This window comes from Alternaria arbusti, assembly GCF_024043155.1.
Source record: "Alternaria arbusti strain BMP 1465 chromosome Unknown scaffold_1, whole genome shotgun sequence".
Lineage (NCBI taxonomy): Eukaryota > Fungi > Ascomycota > Dothideomycetes > Pleosporales > Pleosporaceae > Alternaria > Alternaria arbusti.
In genome coordinates this window covers 3779190-3805215 of record NW_026249941.1, presented here as the reverse complement: position 1 = coordinate 3805215, position 26026 = coordinate 3779190, and the positions used below count along the sequence as shown (strand labels likewise).

Below are 26026 nucleotides of genomic sequence, written 5' to 3'. Positions count from 1 at the left end.
TTGCAACGGAATGAATGGAAATAGTTATATATCTTGAGCGGCTGTTGCCTCAAGGACGGGATGAGTATACTCCGGCGAATCTGGAAATAACGGACATAAAGCGCCAAGGCCGAAGACTAAAGACGCGTCATTAGCAAGATCACCTACATAGCTACACCGTATAGCGAAACAAAACTTTATCATCGTCAGTCCATCGCACTTTGGAGATACTTCATCGTCACCGCTTCTCTTTGGGCCCTTTTACTACCAAATTAACCTCAACGGCGCGTGCGCCTCTTACCACGCGATTCGTCCCAAAACGGCAATATTAATATCAATTCGCAGCCACCACTTAAGGGCATATGACGCAGCAAACGACCCAATGTAGCAGCACATAATTAGGCAAATTGCCGCTCTTTCCTGTCACTCTGCAACTATTTACCCAGCGATCACCGCCGTTATTGACGCCTCTTACGCTCAACACATATATGCGAAGCAAGACAGGCATCGAGCTCCCAGCTCTCATGCGAACCCCAGGCGGCTTCGCGGGCCTCAGCTGCACGGGATCCGAGATGACGGGCCCTTTGTCAGCGCTAGAAGGGCCGAAGAAGATCTGGAGAAGACGCTGCAGACTGGCGAAAGCTGGTGGGGCGAACGCACGCGAATAGGCGCCTGACACTATGGATAATTACAATACCACGTTGCGCATGCGAGCCCACGGACCTGAAACGTCCCGACCCCCCTCCTTTTTGGACCTCTGGGTCGCGTAAAGAGTATGTGCTTTCTGCAAGAGGATAGCAGGTTGCATGCCTAACTCGTTCCTCCGACACACCGATAGACTGGCCCTTGGTTCGGCACCCCGGCAGCGTCTCAGGAGTCGGTTTACGTTTCTCAACTCCACGGAGTGTAGCACGACAGCTTTCCAACATTAGCCGAAGAGTTTTGTACGACTGATTTTCGATGGATGCCGATCGCATTATCGGAATAGAGATCGATCTTTGCCGTAGCCTTGAAGCTTGTCCGACCATGAGCTCGTGAACGAGTGGTTCGGCAGCCTGTAGTACCACCGGTGAGCCGTGAAGGGATGCACGCTGACACGACACGCACGTGCAGGGTGACTTCATAGGGCCTAGCATCTGGCCGCTTCTGTGCCACCTCTAGAAACCCATGCGATGCGGCTAAAACATGTGCAGTTCAACAATATTTGCCATTATCGACTGACTCTATCGTCTGGGTCGCAGAGACGGGAAACACTTCGCTTCCACTCCTTTGCTAATGTGGGGCGTAGATCATGAAACACTAACCCGGTCGAGTCGTCAACTGCAGCTCCTCTGTCATTGTCACATTGCTTGCCCTTCCATCTACCTCACGACCCAGTCAAACCGTTTCCTGATCTGTTTCAACCCCTCGACGCAAGCCTCAACCGTCGCTCAATGCGTCATTCACAGCTACAGGGATCGTTTTCCACTGACTCTGGTCGTTGTCTTATCGCGTGCTCGGCAACGCGGAGGAGATCCCGAAGATTCGAACAATGTCACCTACCCCGAGTGTACTAGTCCGCATCCTGCGTCTGAGTCTCGCCGCTATTGGCACTCATACTCGGATTCAGAACGTGGAACACTGTCCTGCCGTCAGCGGTCAACGACTAGCCAAGTAGAATGGCGGTAGGTTCCGATCGCTGCGTGATGCGCGACGACGCAGGAACGTGGGGGTATACAGCACACGCGGACGACGAAGCTTACTACTGGCCACAGCGCGTTCTCGGAGGCTTAGTCTAAGATGATAAGCAGCCTATTAAGACTTCTAGAAGAAGTCTATCAACTAAATCCTGACTCTTACCACCACTCCCATTGGAGGTTTTACGCGAAAGGCCGCTACCAGCCGTTTTCAACTCGAGCGTAGGGCCGTTCGGGCCGCTGGCGACGTCGAGGAGAAGTAAGCTGCGTACATGCGCAACGAACCGGTCTTCATCGCGGTCCGCGACTGCCTTGGCGAGCGGATGTAAGCTGACTAGGGCTTGTGACGTGAAAGCTCCCTCCTTCCGAGCAAGCCACGGGCGATCACCAAGCAAATCGTTCGTCGCCATCCACCGGATTTCGAAACGCGCTGACCAGTCATAATCACCAGATGCATGATATTACACCGCGCGGTCCATCAGCATCGTCCTGATTCTACTTCTACCCGTACTCGTGCTGGATCTGGTAGATGTGTGGTACACGTCAGACCGTATTCGAAGCCATTGTCGATGCGTCGATTGAAACTGCCGCGAAAGTCTCGGTGGCATCATGCATGGAGCTCGAGCTTCTGACAGCAGTGCTTACACTCAGTACGTAGACGTCGTCCACCTGTTACATCTACAGTGCGTATAGGAGAGCACTCGGCGCAAAGGATGTCGCAGCACTGAAGGATATAGACAGTGTGACGAGAGTTCTTGTCTTGCATACCGGCGCCACCCGTGCCGTTTGAAGAGCGACTGACAGCTTAAGGGGAATTCAGGGTTGCGGGGCCCTTGATTGACAGATACAAGGCCACGGCACGCAGGAGCCGGTGTTCCTGCTCAGATCCCCACATGGTGTGGAGATGTGATACTATCATCCTCTATACGCCTGTGGTAGTCCATCAGCCGGGGGTTGATACGGTCGAGCTCCTCTTCTCCGCAACATCAGCATGAGCTCAATGCTCGATGTCAATATCCGAATCTACCCACATACGCAAGTCGGCACGCGTTATGTAAGGACCGTTCGTCTTGCTGATCTCCTTGGTCTACGCCCCAGGAGACCGCATGGCATCCGTGCCTTCCAATCGCACTGGCTAAATCAGTCTGTCAGTGCTTGATGCATCTGCCGAAGAATGGTCTCGACCAGAGATCACTAAGAATGTGAAACTTCCTCAGTAAGATAGTGGCAGACGCAGGGGATGATGACGAGGATAGGTACGGTGTGCGTAGCTGAGACCCCCTAGCATATTCGCGCTATGAGCCCATGCATACTACAACAGTGGCATGTAAGTAAGTTGTTACGTGCTCGCGTGGAGTAGGGACTGTACCACGTAGCTTACACATAGGGCTGACTATGCTGACCAGTCACGAGCTTGGAATGGAGGCATACGAGGGATGCTGGCGTCGATCACGCCTTCTTACTACTAACATTTCTTATACAAGCACCGATATACTCGGAAAAGTCGGAGGTAGGAGGCACACGACCCATGCGTACCGTCATAGCTAAGCAAGTAGCGCAGCCACAGCGATGATGCATCTTACCCAGGCGACAGAACAGAATGCGCAGTGCTATACGTAACAGACCCGAATGCGTGACCTGCATCATCAAGGCAGACTACGCGCGCATTGGCATTCATCGCGAAAGCACGTCATGTCCCCGTGCCCTTTGACAGGATTCACACGAAGGAACGCACAATGTAACAGTGTCCATCGCTTCTCCATAGCGGGCAGGGCACCAAGACACGAAAGGCCCGATTGCGGCGCCGCACCCATCTCCAAACCTTCTGCGCGAAGGTACGGCACCACTACCACCGTGCCGCCCTCAAGACACGCGAGCCGCGCGGGTGAAAGCCCAAGCCCCAAACCTCTGCCGCAAAAAAAAAACGGTTGTCTCGTGTCCACTAACCACATGAGCAGCCGCGATAAAAAATAAATAGAGCCTTGTCAAGACGTAAGCGAACCTGTCACAGCGCTTTCCATTAAGACATCTGAAACCAGTGCGCCAAAAATCAATACAATCGTGATTGCGGCACGACTGTACTGTATTGCGGCGCAGTTCGGCACAGGTGGGTGTGTGGTAACGGAGATGGGTGCCCCGTTGAAGAAGGAGCGAGGGACCAGAACAAAAACGAGGGCCCCACAAGGCGGCATAAGGTTAGTTAGGGCGGTGCGAAAAGCGCATGCGCGAGCGACAGAAAGGGAAAATGAAGAAGGGTTTAACGGTTTTGGGAGCGAGATACGCGATCTCGTTTTGTCTCATTCCACGTGTAGATGCAGACGCGCTGTCTTTGAAGCTTGCAACAACCGAAAAGACGCGCAGCAGGGATATGTGATGTGCGCGTGTTGCACATGGGCAAGCAGAAGAAGGGGGGCCGCGCAGATGGCCTGTGAGATCTAGCTGCGACTCAACAACAGGAAAGGAGATGAAGATGATCGTTATATGTATTTGAAATAAGATATCTCAACAAATGTAGTTAGTTAAGCAAGGGTATCGAGCGAAAGAAGAAGATAAATGACATAAAAGGCGAACGTTAAGAAGCGTTGCGCGCTGGTTGCTGCTTGCTGTGCCCCATAGAACTCCCTGACCCAAGCCATGCAAGCCGCCCGTTTTTTCTCTCTCGCTTTGCTAAACGCCGGTGTGTCTGTGCCGCATCGCGGGAAGCGTTTAGACTTAGACATGTTGCCCCGATGGGACAATCCCTAGGAGTGGAAGAATCAGAAAGGAAGAGCGATGCGGCGTGGTTTACCCGCATCCTCCTGCCGTAATAAGCGAGGCTGACACTGGCGAGGTTGACTAGGTGGTATGGTGCTGGTGCAGGAAGGGAGGGAAGTTCATGGGCGTGGGCTCGATGGGGCTCATCGCATAGGGTGCAAAGCCTTGCTGAACGTGCTGGACGTGGTGATCGAACTGCGTGTAGGGTATGGGTGTTGGATCGATCTCTTGCCATTTGCGAGAGCATTGGCGTGCGGTCCATTTTTCTTCTGCGCCGTAATCGAGCATCTATGGGAGTCAGTGGCTGTACTTGGGATCGATGGTGGTGATGCATACCTTTTGCGCGATGATGTCGAACTTGTTTTGCACCCAGTAGTCATGGGCTTTGCGCAGTGCTTGGACGTCTACTTCAGTCCACTGACGCATCCGTTCTTTTAGTCGCTTGATACGCATCTGCAGTGCGGGTATTTGGTACTGCCTGCCGAAGTCTTTGACAAAGCGTGCTGCGATGTCCTTCCAAGGCATGTGCTCTTCCTCTTTGAGCCGAAGAAGTAGACGGTCTTCCTCACTGAGCTCAAACTGGGTCGATATCTGTGAGTCTGACCGCTTTCTTCGCTTAGGCTCTTCTTCTTCGTCGTCTTCCCTCTGTCGCTTGGTTCCGTGCGAACGGGGTGTCTCCAGGGGAAGAGGAGCGATCGGTGTGTACATGCGTCGGGGTTGGGGCGAGGGCATGTGGCTTGACGATAGCTCTGTTGATGGCTCACTCACTCGGGGACTATGGGTTGGGAATGCCGGATAGTAGGCTTCGTGATTCGCATGAATACCTAGTGCGTTCATCGTCCAGGTGCCGTCCACTGCGGCCGAATGCAACGAGTCTGAACCGCTGTGAGTCCGGTCCATGAAGTGAGACTGTCTCCTGTAGCGAGAAGTGGGCTGATGCAAGACAGTCCTTGCGTCGGATTGGGGCTCTTCAGATGGCCGTGTTGACTCTGGTACTACGGAGTCTCGAGAATAGACGGTACCGGGAGAGATGGCTGTTGATGAATGCGTAGTGGACACTGGAGCTGTTGCTGAGTAGTAGGATGCAGACGCAGGCGGTGACAAGTTGACCTGCGCCGTGTGTGGAGGTATATAGCCATATGAGGCGTATGTGGTCTAGACGACGGCATATGAGTAGCCGATCTCGCAACAAGGGTGAAGTACAAACCTCGCTATGGCACTCTGGGGCCGAAATTGAGGGGGCATACCACCCAGTAGTCGGCTGACAGTTGAGCTCTTGAGTAGGCAGAGGGCTTTCTGGCAAGCGTGGATTGTATGAATGAAAGGACTGTGGAGACATGGTGCCAGGCGAGGAGGCCAACGCGGGGTAGTACTGAGGGTGGTAGGGACTTGGCCAGGACGAGGCTGACTTGTCTTGGAGATGATGCGGAGGGAGGATAGCACCTTCAAGTATGATAGACATGACAACTGCGGCTGCGGGTAGGATTTGAAGAAGCTTATGTGCTGCGCCTTACTGCTGGTCGCTAATGTAGCAGACTGGAGACGGGCGGTAGCAAGAAGAGGATGCGGCGCACGGTGATGATATTCAGGCTCGAGCTGGACGACTAGGCTAGGGGAACGCCTCAGTCATATTTATCAAGATGGTAGCGGTATAGCGGCCTCGAGTGCAGGTCACTTCTAGTGCGTCGACTCTAACGTGCCACCCCCAGTAGGCTTTGAAGGATGCTGCTGCGCACTGACGGTCAGGCCTGCACGTTAGCGCCCCGAGCTTTCACCCTGCTCTTCACCTGTCTCTCCGTGGTTTGGCGGGCCTGACCCCAGCATGCCATGCCTTGCGCTTGAGCCGCGAATTGGCCAGCCATGCAGCGTCGCTCGACGGTTGTGTCCGGCCCATTTGCTGGCCCGGAACGCTGCGCTGGGTTTTCTAGGTGGTGTCCTGCAACAACGGTGATCATGACCGTGTGGGCGTCGCGGCAGCCTTGCTACCGGAATCCGCTACACGCCTGGCCGGCCAGGGTGTGCCCGCTACACGGCACCGTGGCTAGTGCGCATACCTGTGGTTTTTGAGGGTGGAAGTAGAATGTAACCTTCAGTAAGGCGGCCACCCTGACGTCGGCCCTGACGTCTGAGACTCCTCCCACAATCGCGACCCAGCGGGTTAATCTCTTTTCGATGCAGCGTGATATTGACGAACCTGTCTGTGCTGGCGGCGCCATAGGATGCCGTCAACAAGGGGTGCACTCCATCGCGCAGCAACGAGGAAATTTGGCCAGCCGTGTCTTCCCATTCGGTGCGCCTGGACAGCTGTGCCGTCGAGCTGCCTCAAAGCCAGTAAATTGCCCCGCATAGGGTGCGTAAGCTGAAAGCGAAGGACGCGACGGCGCTTAAATGCACGCTTGCGGTAATTTCTATTGGCCGCTAATATACGCTTCGGCTGGGCAATGACCGCTAATTCGCCCCTTTCGTCCTTGTTCCCACCCTTCCAACTCACCTCCTCTTCGTCGCACCTCTCACACAGCACTTGCTCACGATATCAGCGAAGATCACTGCCACCACTGCTATCCACATCACGTCGCTTGCTAGCGTCTACGTCTGCCATGTCGATTCTCGCCCCACACCACGGGTCTGCTCCGTGGAATACCGCCGACAGCGACCTTCCGCACAATGCTCAATGGGTGTGACCCCCCACCGCCATGGTACATATCTGCTACTAGTCAATCTGGGCTGTGCGTTGTTGAACGGCTAAAAGACTTCGTTTGTGCGGCGGTCCAGTGCCCGAAGACCCCGCTTCCTTGTTGTCTTCCAACGGTGATCCTCACTCGTTACTTTGTCTGCCGTGTTTCGTCGAAGGGCTTCGTATCGGCAGAATACCTGCGACACTTCCTGTGTTGAAGAGCGTCCTTCATGGTCTTTCCGTGAAGTGGAGCGTGGGTGGTGCCCGTGGTGACGCACTGAACTTTGCGACCGCAGCAAGCGGCGGCTCCAGATCTTGGTACACTGCCTTTTGACTCTCGATATAGCTGCGACTCCATTGTTTTACGTTCGTCCTCCGACTTGCAGTTTCTGTCTTGCTTTTTTTATGGGCGCAGAATCTGCCTTGATTCACTCAGCCTTCCCGGTTGACAACCGTTCCGACGTAAAAGTGGAAACATACACGTTGCGGCACTTGATGGATCTGTTCTATCGCGGGTATTTGCAATAACTACGCCGTACAGCGTACTGTTGCACGCAGCCTGAGGGGCTGGATCCGCACTTTTGCCTGAGATATTGCGAAGTGACGAAGTTGGCCACTCACATCGCAACCACTGCATGCCCGCCTAGAGTCGGCAACATCTTCACCGTTACGGATACGGAGCTCATATGACCTTCTCGAAGTATACGTAGGTACAGCGAAGGATTGCGTACCTGGCCTAAGGATGCTGCCATCCGTCCCGCGCGCCACGTTGGATGCCTTGGAGTCCTGACCCAGGCGTCCATGATCTTCGCCGCAAGAAACACCGATATGAGGCTGCGAGTGGCACCTATGCGGCGCTGTAGTTCACTATCCGACTTACTGAAATACTGCGACGGGATCTATGGACGATATAGACGCTCGTTTGCAAGGCTGTGTGGACTTCGCATCTCGGAATAGCACGGGGCGTAAGTTGAGCCACAATGTCTGCTTGGCTCGCTCGCTGCGCCTCACACCGCCCGACTATTATCGTGCCATACATTTGTAATGTGGTCCCGCTTTTGACTTCAACTCCTTGTGCGATATGCAGCAATCCTTTTGTGACATACTTCGACTTGCACAAGCACGCGTGCTGTGGTTCAAAAGCGAAACGAGCCTCTCGGGGTCATCTAGTGCGGATCCACTGGCACCCGGCCTCGCAAATGCTGCCCCTCGAGTGATATACGGGTCGATCTAAAAGTTACGCTTGCTGAGAACGGGTTTTAGTAGATCAAAACTTCTGAGCTGCAAGGTCACGATGAGCGTTCCGACCAAGCAGTCGGTAGCCTATGCCGGATCGGTGCACAGTCCGACCGCCTATGGAGAAAGACGCATGCATGCAAACGCAATTCTCAACATCGTCTAAGCTCGCCAACAATCTTTAATCTCCTGCAAATCCTCGAAGCTAGACCACATATCTCAGAACCAGATGTGGAGTTTGCAGCCTCGCGTTCCGATTCTCCAGGCTGGCTCGAGCGACTAGGCCGCATGTGACGCGCTAGTGTGGACCCTTGGGAATTGCCAAGCACGTTACAGGTAGCGTGGTAGCTTGCGTCAAACCCGGGGAAGACATTACGCATCACCAACCAGCCCGCCCATCGCCTCCCCGTCCTTTCCTATTCTCGACCCCAAATCCTACCGGAAGTGGTGCTGCACATCCTCGCGCCGGCACATATTTATCCCCGATCCTCTTATTGGCACCGAGTGCCGGAAGCGCGCTTTGAGCCCCAACACGTAGGCGACAGGCGGCTGGCCTAGTGCTGTGTAGCCGTCGCATAGCATTATTTATCCCAAAGATGGGGTTCAACCTCTTTCACATCCTCGGCGACGTCTCGCATACGTCATCGAAGCTGATACTGATATGGGCGATACACTCCAACAGCAGTGCTGAGGGTGAGTTGGATCTTATCACCACTTGAAGCTTGCAGCATGGGCTGACGTATGCAGGTGTATCCCTCATCACCCAGGTCCTCTACGCGCTCGTCTTCGGCACGCGATATCTCGATATCTTCAGCTCTTCCATCACCAAAGATGGGTGGCATACGTGGAACTTCTCACTGAAGGTACGGAGGCCCGGCATACGTTTACGCGTACGCGGCTAACCGGTCAGATATTCTACACGCTATCATCGCTATACATCATCTTCTTGATGACAAGTGTATACGCGCGGACAAGGGAGCGAGAGAAGGCATGGAAGTTTGGCATGTACTGTCTGTTAGGCAGCATCGTCATCACCCCATTCTGGTACCTTATGTTTAGGGATCACGTTCTCGGGCACAGCACCTTTATGAAGGTAAGATGCTCACACCCTCAGAAACTCGACTAGATGCTGACATGATAGATTCTCTGGGTCTTTTCCGAAATCCTCGAATCTGTCTGCGTAATCCCGCAACTGCTCCTCCTCCGCCAGACCACCGTACCCACCGTCATCGACTCCTACTACCTAGTCACACTAGGTACATACCGCGCCCTATATGTTCTCAACTGGATCATGCGTGGCGTCAAGGAAGACGACTATCTCGACCCTACATCGTGGGTCTGGGGCTCCATACAGACGGCACTCATGATCGACTTCGCATGGGTATACTACACGCGTCAGCGCGTGAAGCTCCGACACGGCGGCGTGGTAGACTCGGATGATCTCGGTCGTGGATGGATCGTGAGTCGATTCGTGGGCCGGAAGAGCATGGACTTCGACTACGACGAGGAAACCGCTGGACAGCGCAACGATACCACACAACCGAAGAACAAGTGGGGTCGGAGGGGCATCTCCGTCTCTGCCGATGAAGGGGTAGAAGGTGCGCCGAAGAGAAGCAGTCCAGAGGGAAGGAACGTCGATCCGGAGAGTCAGCCACTAGCCGATCCAGCTGCATTCGAGGACGAGAGCGACGACGATGCGCCACCGCCTGGTGCTACTTCAGTGGCCGAACAGAGTGGCGTCAGGAGGGATGAATGGGACGACGATTTGGATGATGACGCTAGTGAGCATGACGCCACGTCCAAGGCGGTCAAATGAGTTCACAAGCATGTTACTTAGATGGGAGGTATGGGATCATACTCATTTGGGCACGACATCACCGCTCTACCTCATGGCATCGTCTGCATTTTTACAGCGAATTCAACATATACATTAAGTTCCACACTCCACTCCATCACATATGCCCATCGGGATTGCACAGATCCAAGGCCCGTCATACCCGCTCAGCGAGTATTCCTGTGTGACATCCCAAGCGTCACGAGCACACTTACTCCTTCAGCAGTGAAGCACTCTGGTCCGCTAAGACCATATGCCATGGGTAATCGCGAACCGTTTTCAGAAGTCCTGCATATTCAGACCCGACATATGAAACTTCCCGTTCCATTCCCGTGGTGTTCGGCGATTAAAAGTCTTGTTAAACGCACATCCATGTCCATCCACATTCGTCACGGTGTTATTCCCGCACCCAGCCCCCACGTTCGCGTTTAGCACACCCAGGTATACTACGCTTTTCTCCTTTTGTGGTACAGTGCATTACGATGTGCTGGCATGCCGGGCACGTGTCTTGTTCTAGATATGCGCGGGTGGGTACTTGAAATAGATGGGTCCGGGGTCTTCGGTTACCGAGGAGGTGGGAGGATTCGGGTTGCAGGATAAAGATTGGAGTCGGAGGATGGCGTTTGGGGCTGAGAGAACAGAGAGAAGAGGTGCTGGGGTAGTATGGGTGTTTGGGGACAAAGATAGTTACGGGCTGCTGGGTTGCTGCATGTGAAATCGTGGGGAGAATGGCGTACTAGGGGATGTATGGCAACTCACGGTGGCATCGCAGAGAGCAATTGCATGGTAGTTAAATTCTTCGTGATGCGACGTACAACGTTTTGATGCTACTTCATTCACGATCGCAATATACAGAGATCCTATTTCTCCGCTACTTCCCCTGCAGCTACCTGGAAAGCCCCCGGATACCTCATCTCCAACATCTTGAGCATCTTGTTGTCGTAATACTTCCAGCTATCCGGTGGTACAAACCCTGCGATGGCACGTAGATTCGGATGGTTTGTTTGAGCTAAGATCTGCGCAAATACCGATGGTCGCCTTGCAGCGCCCAGAGCGTAGAGCTGTACGATTGTACGACCTCTGAAATGGTGTTGCTCCGGGTAAGCTTTGTCGGCGAAGATGTACTGATGGCGTAAAACAAAGCTCTTGACGACCGTCATCTCAAGGGTGTAATGATTGAACTGAGGAGATGGAGAGTCTAGCAGAGTCTCGGTTTCGTCGTTCAAGAACGTAGTCACCTCAAAGCCAGCATAGTCGATGAGAAGATCGGGGAAGGGAGATGGCGTGACGTAGTCAGTGTTCAGCGGTACCACCCAAGAACTTTGATCGCCGACCAGCCGGTTTCCTAGCAATGTAGACGTAGAGTCAGTCTTCGCGTGTGGGAGAAGCGCATCCGGAAGACTACAAGGGGCGATGTCAATCCCAACACGCATCCATTTAGCCAGTTCCTGTGGAAGATGTTCCCAATGCTTGATGTCCATAAGTAGGTGACCTTGCTTCAGAATGAAAGTGTGGTATGGAAACACAGAGTATGCTTTATTCCAGGTAATGAAGTTGACGTCGCAAGTCAAGATCGAGTTCAATATCACGAAGAGAGGAGTATGTTCCGTCTCTCGAATGTAGACGGTCTGACGGCCCTCGACGGTATCACGTTCCATGAATGGGTGCTAAACCTGCGGTCAGCTACTTCAAGTACGGCAAAAGCTCGTCGATGCTACAACAGAGCACCTACGTTTGGGATGGAGCTGTCCTTGACCCTGTAACCCTCGTTTTCGAGAAACGATCTCAGGGCCTCGGCATGTGGGCCTCTCTCCACTAAGAGCCTGTCCAGCATAGTCGTAGGGATATCAAACAAGCGGAAGTTGAGCGGTATTCTCAGCATGAAGCTGAACGCAAAAGATCCGCTGATAAGGATGTTATGCTTCGCCTGTAGCGAGCGAAACGCTTTCGGACTTTTCACAAACACCTTCAGCTTTTCGTTGATATTAAACTGCGTTCGCTCGACCAGGCGCACATAATCACTAAACGCCTTTGCGGCGCGTGAGAGTGCGATGATATCCCCGATGTCGAGATGGCGCAACACGCTGTCCTGGACTGGTGTGAAGCGCGTCAATAGATCAGATAGACCTGTACAGTCAAATGGCATTTCTTTAGGTGTGTCTGGTCGCCTATGTATGCGAAGAGTCAAGTACGGACGGTCTAGGAGTAAGTTTAGCGGGATGTGTCGGCTCCTCTATATAGGTGTTGAGCTTGCTGCTCAAGCGGCCTTTCGGTTTGCTGTATTGACATTTTACCTCAGCAATCTATGCGGCTTCCTTCTTCTCGATCGCCTGACCCATAGCTTCCGCATCCGTCATATGCGTCCCAAACCTTCTCGCCTTGACACAATTAACAAACATCTCATCCAATTCTTTCTACGTCCGACCAGCCATCTTGGGCTGACAGAATCAAAGACACACCAAGCATAATCAAGCTGCATGTTGGGCGCGCGGGGAAGGAGCCATCTATCCCATCGAAGGTGATTGCTAGCATCAACAAGCCTGCTTTCAGATCGAACGTTTCCGCCATTGATTAGCCGAGCTAAACATTCTACAACACATCGTCCACTTCATCGATGATCTGCACCTTGATACTGCCATTGCTCAAATCACCACAAGTGTGCAATGCATCAAGCGCCTTCTCCAACGGGAACGTATGGCTAACAAGTGGTTTGAGATCAAGGATACCACCAGCCAGGCATTGAAGACCAGAAGGCCAAGTATCGCGATATCGATTGATGAACTTGAGATCAATCTGTAGCAATATTAGCAAACACAATCTCAAACTTGCTCACCAACATGAACAAGATCAGGTGCAGTCCACCTACCTCAGCAAGACTCAGATGCATGAACGGCAAATTATTCATTATCTCCCTCCCAACCCCAATCACCATAACCGTGCCCCCTCTCCTCGCTGTGTACGCAGCTGTAACAACACTACTCTCCACACCCGTGCACTCCAGCACAGTCTCCGGTGCACCATACTCACCCACGTTCTCGAAATCGAACAACTCTCTGATCTTCTTCGCATTGCCTTGGGCATCTATATTGCGGTCGACCTGGTACGTGAAGGCCGATGGTACGAATTGCTTTGCGAATGCCAGGCGCTTAGGCTCAAGATCCGTGATAACAAGGGGATGCGCTCCACTTGCTCTCGCTGCAGCAAGCGCGATGAGACCAATAGGACCTGCGCCGCAAATAACTGCACCGCGTCCTAGAGATAGGCCGGCGGATTTGATACCATGCATGACGACGGAAAGTGGTTCGAGGAGCGCGCCCTCGGCATAGGATACACTAGGTGGGAGTTTGTGACACCATTTCGCGGGATGCGTTTTGTAGCGTTGGATCGTGCCGTGGTAGGGGTAGACGCCGGCGAATTGGACTTCTTCACAGAGGTTGTATCGACCATCCATGCAGAGGAAACATGTGCCGCATGGAACGCCGGGTTCGACTGCTACGCGATCGCCTGGAGTATATGTTAGTAGTGGTCTTGAAATCGGAGAGGCGCATCTACCAGGCTTCAAAGTCGTAACACCTTCGCCACATTGTAGAACGATGCCAGCTGCTTCATGACCGAGGATACAATCTCCTTCGACGACGAGCGAGCCTATCCTCCCAGCTTTCCAGAAATGAATGTCAGATCTGGCGGATCGTTGTAAGCTTTGGACATGCCCGTCAAGTTGAAGCATCTTACCCACAAACACCCGTAGCCTTGATATGCAATAGTACTTCTCCCTTTGCTGGTGCATACACAGGCGCTTCTTGTAGCTTCAAGTTGTGGTCTGCAGTGACTTGCAGCGAGGGATTCGGCAGCGGTGTCTTGATAGTAGGTTTCTGTACATGGGCTTCGGAAGCGGAAGACGCATCTACCAGTGCTGGGGTCATGTTTACTTGTCGCGGTGTGAAGTTCGATTACCGCCAGTAAGAGCAACTGCTGTCAACCTGGGGGAGAAGGGTAGCGATGCATCAAGTAGCCCCACATGTTCAGCGCGCCAGATTGCCATTCTTGCCAAAGTGGAAATCCCGTCCCCCAACCTGGAGACCGGAATGCGCAATAGTCGTGGCAAAATGCGGGGAAACGTCCAGCGGGACTGACGACGTAGTGTGTTGGTGGCTCTGGTTACTGCATTTGTCTAGTCCATGGCCTCGTCGTCCAATAGGAATTGGAGACACCGAGCTTGCCTCCGCAATAGCGACGCGTCGGATTACCGAATGTGGCATGCCCGGCCAAATGTTCTGGATAGACGTCGAAGATTAGTTTTCAGTACAGCACGGGGTGTACTTATGTATGATGCGCCTCCTGATGTTGTTTGATCTGTAGAACTACTAATGTTTGCATTGTGAAGTTCGCAACTCGCAAGTTTCCGCATAACCTTACATAATGCATACCTCGCAAGATTCACCGCAGGTCGGCGGCTCGACCGGTTACGGCAAGAACGTCGTAGATGGACTGAAGAAAGAGGCGAAGCTGGAACAGTCGTCTGTCCAGAAGTTATCGAAAGAGCAAGATCATGTCTTGAAGACATTTAGGTTGCTCATCGCGGATCTATGCCAGCAATTCAATGGCGGGCATCCCGGGTAAGGTCCACAACCAACTCTTGTAGGCGTAAGGCTGATCATGGTATAGAGGAGCTATCGGTATGGCGGCTATTGGTGTCGCTTTATGGAAATATGTCATGCGATACGCACCGCACACGCCTGACTATTTCAACCGAGACCGATTCGTCCTGTCAAATGGTCACACTTGTCTTTTCCAGTACACCTTCCTTCACCTCACAGGCTACAAAGCCATGACTTTCGACCAGTTGAAGTCGTACCACTCAGAGCGCACCGATGCGCTGTGCCCAGGACATCCCGAGATCGAACATGAAGGTATCGAGGTGACGACTGGTCCATTAGGACAAGGTGTAGCCAATGCGGTCGGACTGGCGATGGCGACGAAGAATCTCCAGGCAATCTACAACAAACCGGATTTCGACGTTGTATCGAATCACACATGGTGTATGATCGGAGATGCATGCCTGCAGGAAGGTGTTGCTCTGGAGGCGATCTCCTTCGCTGGCCATCTGAAACTTAATAACCTTACGATCATCTACGATAACAACCAAGTTACCTGCGACGGTTCCGTCGATCTCACCAACACCGAAGACGTCAACGCCAAGATGGCAGCATGCGGTTGGAATATCATCGACATTGAGGATGGGTGCTTTGACATCGAGGGCCTTGTCGAAGCCCTAAACAAAGCGCGATCATCCACCGAGAAGCCCACATTCATCAACGTTCGGACAGTGATTGGACTTGGTAGTGCGGTCGCAGGCGACGCCACTGCACATGGTATGGCATTCGGAGCAGCTGATGTAGTCAACATGAAGAAAGCTTACGGCTTCAACCCTGAGGAACATTTCGTTGTCAGCGAAGAAGTGCGTGACTTCTTTGGAGACATTCCAGCGAGGGGCGAGGAGCTCGTGAGATCCTGGGAGAAGAAAGTGGAAGAATACCAGAGCAAGTACCCGGAAGAGGGCGTTGACTTTAAACGCCGGGTCGAAGGTCGTCTAGCAGACAACTGGAAGGATTTGGTCCCAAGCTCATTTCCTGAGGCGCCTACAGCTACAAGGAAGGCGTCAGGCCTTGTCTTCAACACGATTGCTGAGAAGATCAACAACTTCATGGTCGGCACCGCTGATCTGACGCCTTCAGTCAACATGAACTGGAAAGGCAAAGTCGACTTCCAAAATGTAAGTCATGCCCTCATCCAGCTCAATGCGAGGTTGCTAACCCTCCGTAGCCTGACTTGAAGACCACATGCGGCATTGTCGGCAACTACAGCGGACGCTATATCCACTACGGTGTGCGAGAGCATGCCATGGCCGCCATCTCCAACGGTTTGGCAGCATACGCACCAAACACCTTTATCCCAGTTACATCTTCTTTCTTCATGTTCTACCTTTATGCTGCCCCAGCCGTTCGTATGGGTGCGCTGCAACGCCTTCAGGTCATACATGCGGCCACACACGACAGCATCGGAATGGGCGAAGATGGCCCAACCCATCAGCCGATCGAACTTGCCAATCTCTACCGCGCTATGCCCAATATCTTGTACATTCGACCGGCCGATAGCGAGGAGACGGCAGGCGCGTGGATTATAGCAATCGAGGCGAAGAACACACCGAGCATCATCTCGACGTCTCGGCATACTCTGCCTCAACTACCGCAAACGAAGCGGGACTTGGTCGCGAAGGGCGCGTACGTGATCGACGAGGTTGAGGACGCGGATGTGACGCTTATTGGTGTCGGCGCAGAACTGCACCATGCCGTTGACACAGCGAAGGAGCTAAAGGCGAAGAATATCAAGGCGCGTGTCGTGAGCTTCCCATGTCAGCGATTGTTCGATGCCCAACCCACACAATACAAGCGGGAGACGCTGCAAAGGCATCGTGGGATCCCGGCTGTTGTCATTGAGCCGTTCGCGCCGAACGGGTGGGAGAGGTATACCGATGCCGCTTGCTGCATGAAGCGCTTCGGGCACAGCTTGCCGGGCAAAGCTGCTTACAAGTACTTCGGATTCGATGTGCCTGCGTTGACGGCCAAGGTGGAGAGCTACTTGCAGCAGGTGCGCGACGATCCGCTGCTGAAGGGTGAATTTGTCGATTTATGAGGGCGCTGTAGCGATAATCGAGTACACAATCAGATTTCCATTTAAATATACAACTGCTCTTCCCTTTGCGCATGGGTGTCGTCTGAGCTCGTTGTTGAAGCATGTTAGGACGCAAAACGCGTCGAGCGCGTCCCGCGCCTCCACACGTGATCCGCTAGTGGGCCCACCTGAGCACTTGGGCATCTCGTCTGCATTCTGGCAGCTACTTGCACCCCATCTCCAATTGTTTTCCCAGCTCGAACCTAACATGCGCCTCATAGCTTCTGAGCCGATGGGGCTGAACTTTTGTCCCCATGGCCATGCGCCTCTCCACCCTATACCCAATAGCCTCTGACCAGCCTTCTGTACCTAGGCATGCAAGGCAGAAGTCTGTTCGGCGTATCATTGGCCTATCATCTATCCTGCAGCTGTCATCCTTTTGCAAACGCTGTTGCCTTCCTACAAAACTCTCAGCTCCTACAAGACTGTCCAGTGCACGCTCACCCATACGCTAATTCAGCAATCCTTCTACGCCATGTATAAGCAGCTAGCTTCGCCAACGACAATTCGGGTTTTGCACGTTCACCCTGCTTCCGAACCAGATCCTCTCACGTGCAGCCTGGAGCATTGCGACCTCAACAACGATCCGGAGTATGAGGCTATTTCATACGTCTGGGGCAACTCAGATCTGTCTCGTTCGATCACGTGCGATTCCAAGATCGTCGCAGTAACTCGTAGTCTGCACCAGGCTCTCAAAAGAATTCGGCTACCGGATCGGCGTCGGACAGTATGGATCGACGGAATGTGTATCAATCAAACTGACCATGTCGAGAAGTCGCATCAGGTTCAGCTCATGCAACGTGTCTTCCGCAATGCGCATCGAGTCCTGGTGTGGCTAGGTCGCGACCAAGGAGTCTGCGCCCGCGCGGCATTTGATACCTGTCTTCAGCTGGGCCAGCGAGATATGGATCACGAAGAGCTCGAGACTACATTGACTAATATGGGAATCGGGAGGGAAATGAAAATGTGGATAGACGACATATGGCAATCCTTCTACGCCTTAAACCAGTGTCCATGGTGGAGGCGTGTGTGGATCATACAGGAATTTGCACTGGCAAAAGACCTGCTCTTCTTATGGGGCGCGGAAGAAATTCTGTGGACACACATCAACCTGGCTGTCAGCAACCTCAAAAAGCCAGAAGTCACTTGGCGACACATGCCATGGAAGTCTAGAATACTCGGAGCCATATCCCAGCTGTCTGCGATCAAGGATCAGCGCTCTTACGCCAAGAGTTTTATGGGAACGATTCATACGGCCAGGGGATTTGAGTGTTCAGACGATCGCGATCGAATCTTTGCAATCTTGGGACTTGGGTACGGCGATGACCGTTGGGCAGTAGCAGACCCTACTGGACGATCGCTAGCTGAAGCGACCATACCGGACTATTCTTTACCTGTGGAGCATGTCTACCGGAAATTTGCTATCATGGCTTTACAACAAGATCTGACGGAAGATATTTTCCTAGCGATTCAACATGAGGAACAGCTGGCGCAATGGCAGCCAGGCGACATGCCGTCATGGGCACCACGTTGGGATTTGACCCTCCTCGACAAGTTTCCACTCTGTCACGCTCTGCACAAAATTTGCAGATTTGGTGGTCTTACCGTAGAGAATGGCATCTCGTTTACAGGATCTGTTTCTGAACGAATGTCTGTATTGCCATCAAATTTCGACCCACTCGCTAATGATACCCTCAATGTGCTGAGCACTACCGTAGACGAAATCGCCGCTCTCTCGAAAATCATTCAAGTCATTCACCTCATGGAAAGCCCGGAGACCGAAACAGAACTTTTCTGGGAAGAGCATATCAGACCTCGAGAAGCGACAAACGGATACAAGGCTATCATGACAGATTTGTGTGAGACTGCTACCTACCACGTGACTTCTGAAAACCACGTCAGTGTTTTCTATGCGGCTTCTCAACATCGGAGCGTAAGATCTCCACAGACGATAGCAAAGTATGCTAAAGACGGCATGCTAAGGTCGATAGCGCAGCTACTGTTGGACATGGGCGAGACTGCATCTGTACAAGACCCATTCCGTCTAGACCAAGAGACAAATCACCAATTCTATCGTCACAGGCTCTTTATTACCAAGCGGGGCTGTATTGGGAAGTGTCCAGCCGCCGCTCGGCCTGGTGATCACGTCGCCCTATTGTGGAACACCGATTGTCCTGTGATCCTACGTCCACAGGATGACTTTTATCGTATCGTTGGCGGTTCATACATGGCAGCGTTGAACAGGAACAGGACGGAAGGCGTTCCTCACCCACTCGACGATCTATTGTCGGGAATATCGAGGCCAGGAATGATCCAGATCCGTTGATCGAAAGAGCTGCACAATGAGTGTGAACGCACTGCTGGTCGGCTCCAGGTTTATGATGGCACCCCACGGGCCTTCAGCGGCATGATCGTTGCACAATTGCGATTTCTGGGCTGAGTCTTAGTAAGAAGAAGACCATATAGAACCACAAAATCAAAGAACCAGAAGTCCACGCATGCGGTCGGTAGCGCCCCGGTACGAATCCATCGGGAGGCCCCGCGGCTAAGCCATCGGTAGCCTCCGACATGCAGATGAAGAGCAACCCTATCCAATAACACAGTGAGCGATAAGCGGGAGCAGTATCTTAGTCTAAATTGACACCTACACCTCTCTCTCAAAGGCTGAATTTCCCGTCTCGCGAGATCCATCTCAGCTACTCGTCCACAAAATGTCTTCCCACATGACCTCAACGTCACTACCACCCAAAGACCTGGTCTCAAGCCTGCTATCTACCGTCGAGGATAGCATCATACCTCTCACACGAAAAGGTGTCTCAAGCGGCTCCAAACTCTTTGGGGCAGCCATCCTATCCCGCAAAGACCTCACACCATACACTCTCGCGACAAACAACGAGCGCATTTCACCCCTCTTACATGGCGAGATCAACTGCATCCAACAATTCTGCACCGTCGACTTTCCTGACCCATCAACACGACCTCATCCCGCTAAAGACTGCATCTTCCTCGCTACTCATGAACCATGTTCCTTGTGTCTGAGCGGCATCACATGGGCGGGCTTCAACGAGTTCTACTACTTGTTCACATACGAAGATAGCCGGGATCTCTTTGGAATTCCCTACGATATCGACATCTTGCAAGAGGTATTTCGGGTACAAGGAAAGGGCGAGACTGAAGAGCAGGTACAAAGCAGGCAGCTTTACAATCGCAAGAACAAGTTTTTCACCGCGAAGAGCTTTGCCGATGTCGTTGGGGAGATTGAAGATGAGACCGAGAGGAAGCGGCTACTGGGTGAGATCGACAGAGTCAAGAGTCTATACAACAGTCTGAGCGAGACTTATCAAAAGGGGAAAGAGGCGGGTGCAAAAAGTTCGAGTGTTTGGAAGTGAATCGATGTGGTCTTTCTTTGGCGCGGTCAATGTTCGGCGTTGGTAATCTTCAACAGCGGCTTCAAGTTCCGCTTTCCAAGGTGTCGCTTTTAGCCCCGCATTTATCGATAACAAATTTCAGCTAGCTTCGACCCCTCGGAACGCGCCTGCGCGTGTGGTGTCAAACTTCAAGTGAGGAAGAATCTGACTCAACCAGGAATTAATCCTGTCATTCTTAACTCTGGGTGCCGCGTCGCGTACTTTCGTCTCGTCTTTCTTTTCTAGTCTTTCCGCCAGCCCAGTGCGCAATTATCTGACAGGCCACAACTGTCAGCAAGATATTCCGGAAACGGTCGAAATTTTGGTGGGTGAAGAAAGGCCCCAGCAACGCTGTGTAACCAATCTGCAGAAGCCGGTCGGGGCTCGACGGCACAGGTCGGAAAGATGGCGAACAGTCAACGAGAAGACAACACAATCTACCTCACAGAAAAAGAGGCGGAACGCATCCAGAACACCATCCAAGACCGGTTAAAAAAGTGCGACGAGCAAAGCGGCAATGCAAAGGCTCCAAGAGACAAACTGGCTGCTCACCAGGCGGCCACTGGCGCGGCTCTAATGGCAGACATGGGCGGTGCGCCAGATCCAGACATGCTGCAAACCCAGGGGAAGACCTCGACTACGATTCCGGTCATTGGCGTAGGCCGGCCGTATCCACCATGCACGACCCCGCTGTCGGAACTTGAACCGATGAATATGTCAGACCTCAAGATGGAGACGCATCATCGAGGCCGCAAATTGGTGGTCAAGCGAGAAAGTCCTGTAGTCACACTCGTAGCGAGATCGTGGACTATGGTTCAGAATGAAGATGGGACTGACGCAGAACGTCTGGAGATACTGCTGCACAAGTCGCGGTATAGCGAGGATGTACTGGAGTCGACCAAGCTCTTCATCATCAAGGAGCCATACTTTACCCTCACTGAACAGGGCGAGCCTACACTACGCATCGACCACCCTTCAGACCTGGTCATTTGCCATGAAGAAGGCCCCAAGAGCTTCGAGGATGCTGCAGCAGCAGAAAAGGCAGCTACACGGTTCAAGACCCAAGGGAACAACGCCCTGAAGAAGCAAGATCTCCCACTGGCCCACGAGAAGTACACAGCAGGTCTAGCGATCGCAAAGCAAGACATCTCAGCAGAATCGAACCCCGATCTAGCCCGCGATATCTCCAGAAATCGCGCATACGTGAACTTGCTGCTGGGCCGACTAGATGAAGTAAAGACAGACGCCCGCGCCTCACTGACGGGACGCGAAGACCAAAAGTCTAAAGAACTAGACAGCAAAGCATACTACCGCGCCGGCTCAGCCGCATACTCGCAAAGCCACTGGCAAGAAGCCAAACAGTTCTTCCAGGAGCAACAAAAGCTGACCCCTGACGACAAAGACGCCAAACTTTCACTCAAGAAAATCGAAGGCCGCCTCCGCGAAGAAGAAACAGGAGGCTACGACCTGATGAAGATCCGCACCAACCTCTCCAAAGCCCGCTCACGAGTCGACGCCGGAAACTTCACCAAGAACACGCTCATCAAAGACAGTCCCGGAAAAGGCCGTGGTCTATACGCAACGCGCGAACTGGCCACCGGCGACATCGTCATGTGCGAGAAAGCCTTCTGCGTAGTCTGGGGCCACGAAGAAGACACCCTAACAGCTATGACATACGACATACGCGACGACCGGATCCGCGTCGCACCCGTCGGTCTCGCAAAAGCACTCGTACAGAAATGCCTAAACCAGCCGTCTCAAACAGAGAAATTGATGGATCTCTTCGGCGACTACCAAGGCGAAGGCCCACAGATCTTCAGCAATGAAGACGGTGCCATCGTGGACGTCTTCCGCGTCCACGACATCATGTCGCGGAACGGTTTCGGGCCTGGAAGCCAATTCGGCGAGGAAAGCGCACGGAACGCTAGCACGGGTCTTTGGCGCCACGCCGCTTATATCAACCATTCCTGTCTTTCCAACACAACGAAGGAGTTCGCAGGCGATATGATAATCATCCGGGCGACCCAGCCCATCAAAGCCGGCGAGGAGATCTTCCATCCGTACGACGCGTCGCTTGATTACGAGACCAGGCAGGGGTTTTTGGAAAGGACATGGGGTTTTAGGTGTCAGTGTAAGTTGTGTGACGCGGAGAAGGAGGATGGAAATGAGGTGAGGGATAAGCGGATGGAGTTGGTGGGGGAGGCGGATGCGTTTATTGATAAGACGCCTTGGGCGGGGGCGAAGAGACTGCAGCTGAGGAAAGCGCAGGGGATTTTGAGGGAGATGGATAAGACGTATGATGAGGGGAGGTGGGAGAATTTGCCGAGGAGGCATACGGAGGGGATTAGGGCGTGGTTGGTTAGGGCTAGTCCGAGGTAGGATGGGTAGTCGCAGGATGTCGGAGGATTCCATGTAAGGTGAAGAGGTATGGAACTCTCGGATGGTGTATCGCTAGTTCAAATTACAAATATATAAGCGAGTGTCTAGCCACCAGCTACAACCCCCTCGATCATTACAATAGAAAACACGTGCGATCGAGTATCAACAAAGTCCGCTCAAACCTTCGTCGACTTCGTCTCCATCATCTTAGGCTCCTCGTACGGTGGCGCCGCTCCAGTCTCCTCGCTGGCTATCGCCATAATCGCGTTCGTGTTGTCAATCGTTTCCAGAGGCGCAACTGGCTTGTCGCCGAGAAGAATCTTCTCAGAAGGGATGATCCAGTTGAACCACGATGGCATTAATAGACCCAGAACAATGGTTGGTACGACGAGATGCACGATGCTGAAACCGTAGATCATGATGGGGTCGAACATATGTTGTTGTGTGAACTTGGGGTAGGCGAAGGAGAGGACGATAGCGAGGATGGGACCGGAGATGTACTGTGAGACAATGCAATTAGCGAGATGTATTCAAAGGTCTGATTGGGTGTGGACATACCTTCATGATAACAGCCCAGTAAAAGGGGATGTTCCAGTTCTTTCCCACGCCAATAAACACATTCATGTCCCGGGTAAGCTGGTGTCCAGGGTAGAAAGCGACCCACCAGAAGCGGCTCATGAATGCGCTTTTACCGAAGAATCGTGGGCCGGGAATGGCAGGTGTTCGGGCTGCGAAGACCGCGATGAGAGAGCTGAGGATGAAAAAGGCGAAACCGACACCGGCGCCAGTTCCTGGTGTCGATCCGTATGCGACGCGGATGCCAAGGCCCTGGGCAACGCCAAAACCGATGGTGAAGATGAGGTATGCGGGCCAGCCGACTTGGTGGGCGACGTCGCGGCAGCGGTAGAGTGATGTTGCTGCAAATGTCTCGCACCAGACTGGTGACTATGTAAGTTTTTGGTCTAAGGGGGGACTAGGGCGGAGACCAACCTGTGAAGAAGAGAGCGATGTCATTGACGTAGGTGTCGACTGCATCCAAAGCTTGCAGACCAAACTCAGTGCAATAGATCAGGGAAATGAGAGCAGAGATGATAGTGACAATGGTGCAGACAGCCCAGCGAGGAAGTTTGCGGCCCCAGTTCGTGTCCATGATGAGGGTAGTCATGACTTCGAGGAGGGAGAAGGCGGATGTGAGACCGAGGAGGAAAAGGGTGAAGACTGTGCGAGGAACGATCAGCATGGGTTTTCAGGTAGGCGATGCTAGATGAAGACTCACAAAAGACGACGGAGAAGAACGGAGCACCTGGCATCTGAGCAAGAGCCTCAGGATACGTGATGAATCCTGTGACGAAGGTACCGAGCTGCGTGCCGCTCGAGGGATCAATGCCAAGATAGCCGATAACTCCGAAGACTGAGAAAGCAGCGATGACTTCAACAGCGGAGTTGCTGAAAGCAATGATAAGAGCATCTTGCACGGCATTGGAGTGCGCCGAGCAGTAGGACGCCCAAGATGTGAAGTATCTAGGGACGTATCAGTATACTTGTTCTCTGATGTGTACAATCGAACATACCCAAAGCCAACACCAATGGAGAAGAAGATCTGACCGAAAGCCGCTTGCCAGATCTGAGGGCTCTCAAGTGCACTGGTGCGCCATGTTGCAAAGTATAACTTGATGCCTTCTCCAGCATTAGGCAGCGAGACTCCACGGCCGATGAGGATGATGATGAGAACCAGCGGGAGACCCATGGTAACGTAGATTACGCGCCCGGTCATACCGACACCCCTAAAGACGCACAACCAGGTGACGAACCAGGTGAAGATGGCCCAACCTGCCGTCTCTCCGAGCATACCAGTCCCGACGTATTGAGTGTACGAAGCGACGCTGCCATCGGGATTGAAGCTACCAGTTGAAGCTGCGTCCGTGTTGGCAACGATGACGTTGGCGAAGTATTCGCTGAGGTCCTGGTCTTTCCATGGCAGGGGGCTTTGAAAACTGCGGGAGAAGTACTTCATGATCCATGCTAGGAGGGGAACGTAGTAAGTAACAACAACGTACTGTGATAGCTAGTCAGCGCTCTTTCTTCATCATTGCAAGTCCATCTCACTTACGCCATTGAAGACGACCGCTAGACCAATGCCTTTGGCGCGCTTGTTATTGCTGTGCCACGCGAGAACCGGGCCACCACGGTAAACGCTTCCGAGGGAGATCTCGAGGACCAGGACTGGCAAAGCGACGAAGAAGAGCGCGATCAGGTACGGGATGAAGAATTGGAGACCGTAGTTGTTGTACACGACGGATGGGAAGCGCAACAGGTTGCCGAGACCAACGGCACCGCCCATGGCACAGAGAACGAATTGGATGCGGTTCGAGAACATGTCGCGTCCATCTTCGCTCTTTTTCGCCGCAGGCGAGAGCTTCATGAGGATATTCTTGATTGCAGCCATCTTGACGGCTGGGCGTAGGCAAGTAGAGAATGTGAAAAGAGGAGTTGGTCGCTCCTGATAGAGAGACGAGTCAATTCACGGCCCTAAGAAGCGAGCTGCGAGGACGAACGTGAAGTCGAACCGTAAGATTCGCGCAGTCAGACCCCGGTATATAGATTCCTACAGCCAGGTTGTTGTGCCACATATCCTGTCTCTCCAAGCATGTGCCCAGCCCAAGCAATCGCCCACCTTCCTTCTACAAACAGCACTAGTAGTGTGGCGCTCACATCCAAGGCTTCCCCAGATCCTGCGCAGAGGCTCAGCTAGCTTGGTCATACCCTACTACTCGGGTACAACGGGTCTTGGGTGATCAGCAGAGTTGCATTGGTTGGTTCGACGAATCCTGAGTCCTCAACACCACTGCCGATTCCGAGCCAGGCGTGCATGCATCTCGGATATGGCGCTGGACCTGTGTTGGTGCCTCAGCCACGAGGGGTAGTTCTATCGTCGGGCCATTCCAGTCAGCCTTGGAATTTAGTGTACTGATCTTGGCGCGCGTTAGAGCTCGCGCACGCCACAGAGCTATGCATCCAGGTCTGGGGTAATGCTCGGGATCCGTCCATACACTGGGAGTGGGACCAGATTTGGCCGTCAGCCACGAGGGGTCCAATATGTCTTGGTTCCTAAGCGCAGTCGTCTCGGCGTGGGTTAAGGGCCACACACGTGACAGCAGGTGCATCTATACATCTGTGATGTTGCTGTGTCCGGGTGTCTTTTCGCCGGCAACACACGTCCCGAGCGATGTAAATTCCTCCACCAGGCCCATGTTCCACCCGTCGCCTTCCAGGTCTACCTGAATCTTTGGCCGTCAGCCAACTGAGATTATGGCTACGCCGAGTGATCGTTATCGTCAGAGGGCGTCCGGCTATG

At 53.1% G+C, this 26026-nt stretch overlaps 7 protein-coding genes across 7 annotated transcripts; 4 read left to right on the top strand and 3 right to left on the bottom strand.

Moving 5' to 3' along the window:
• Nucleotides 1–4490: 4490 nt before the first annotated feature.
• J4E86_001379 (uncharacterized protein) lies at nucleotides 4491–5141 on the bottom strand (the record flags this gene model as incomplete). The annotated part of the gene is made up of 2 exons (XM_051441948.1): nucleotides 4491–4697; nucleotides 4746–5141. 2 exons carry the CDS (start codon nucleotides 5139–5141, stop codon nucleotides 4491–4493), a joined length of 603 nt encoding a protein of 200 aa, XP_051308119.1.
• Nucleotides 5142–8915: 3774 nt separating this feature from the next.
• J4E86_001378 (uncharacterized protein) lies at nucleotides 8916–10135 on the top strand (the record flags this gene model as incomplete). Its single annotated transcript, XM_051441947.1, has 4 exons — nucleotides 8916–9012; nucleotides 9067–9182; nucleotides 9230–9412; nucleotides 9461–10135. The coding sequence occupies 4 exons, from the start codon at nucleotides 8916–8918 to the stop codon at nucleotides 10133–10135; spliced, it is 1071 nt and encodes a 356-aa protein (XP_051308118.1).
• A 2607-nt stretch (nucleotides 10136–12742) lies between these two features.
• J4E86_001377 (uncharacterized protein) lies at nucleotides 12743–14076 on the bottom strand (the record flags this gene model as incomplete). Its single annotated transcript, XM_051441946.1, has 4 exons — nucleotides 12743–12946; nucleotides 13020–13657; nucleotides 13706–13833; nucleotides 13886–14076. 4 exons carry the CDS (start codon nucleotides 14074–14076, stop codon nucleotides 12743–12745), a joined length of 1161 nt encoding a protein of 386 aa, XP_051308117.1.
• Nucleotides 14077–14572: 496 nt separating this feature from the next.
• On the top strand, nucleotides 14573–16846 carry J4E86_001376 (uncharacterized protein; the record flags this gene model as incomplete). Its single annotated transcript, XM_051441945.1, has 3 exons — nucleotides 14573–14769; nucleotides 14819–15926; nucleotides 15977–16846. The coding sequence occupies 3 exons, from the start codon at nucleotides 14573–14575 to the stop codon at nucleotides 16844–16846; spliced, it is 2175 nt and encodes a 724-aa protein (XP_051308116.1).
• Nucleotides 16847–19596: 2750 nt separating this feature from the next.
• On the top strand, nucleotides 19597–20274 carry J4E86_001375 (uncharacterized protein; the record flags this gene model as incomplete). The annotated part of the gene is made up of 1 exon (XM_051441944.1): nucleotides 19597–20274. One exon carries the CDS (start codon nucleotides 19597–19599, stop codon nucleotides 20272–20274), a length of 678 nt encoding a protein of 225 aa, XP_051308115.1.
• Nucleotides 20275–20697: 423 nt separating this feature from the next.
• Nucleotides 20698–22671, top strand: J4E86_001374 (uncharacterized protein; the record flags this gene model as incomplete). The annotated part of the gene is made up of 1 exon (XM_051441943.1): nucleotides 20698–22671. One exon carries the CDS (start codon nucleotides 20698–20700, stop codon nucleotides 22669–22671), a length of 1974 nt encoding a protein of 657 aa, XP_051308114.1.
• A 176-nt stretch (nucleotides 22672–22847) lies between these two features.
• Nucleotides 22848–25117, bottom strand: J4E86_001373 (uncharacterized protein; the record flags this gene model as incomplete). Its single annotated transcript, XM_051441942.1, has 6 exons — nucleotides 22848–23171; nucleotides 23230–23609; nucleotides 23662–23889; nucleotides 23948–24192; nucleotides 24243–24727; nucleotides 24782–25117. 6 exons carry the CDS (start codon nucleotides 25115–25117, stop codon nucleotides 22848–22850), a joined length of 1998 nt encoding a protein of 665 aa, XP_051308113.1.
• Nucleotides 25118–26026: the final 909 nt, after the last annotated feature.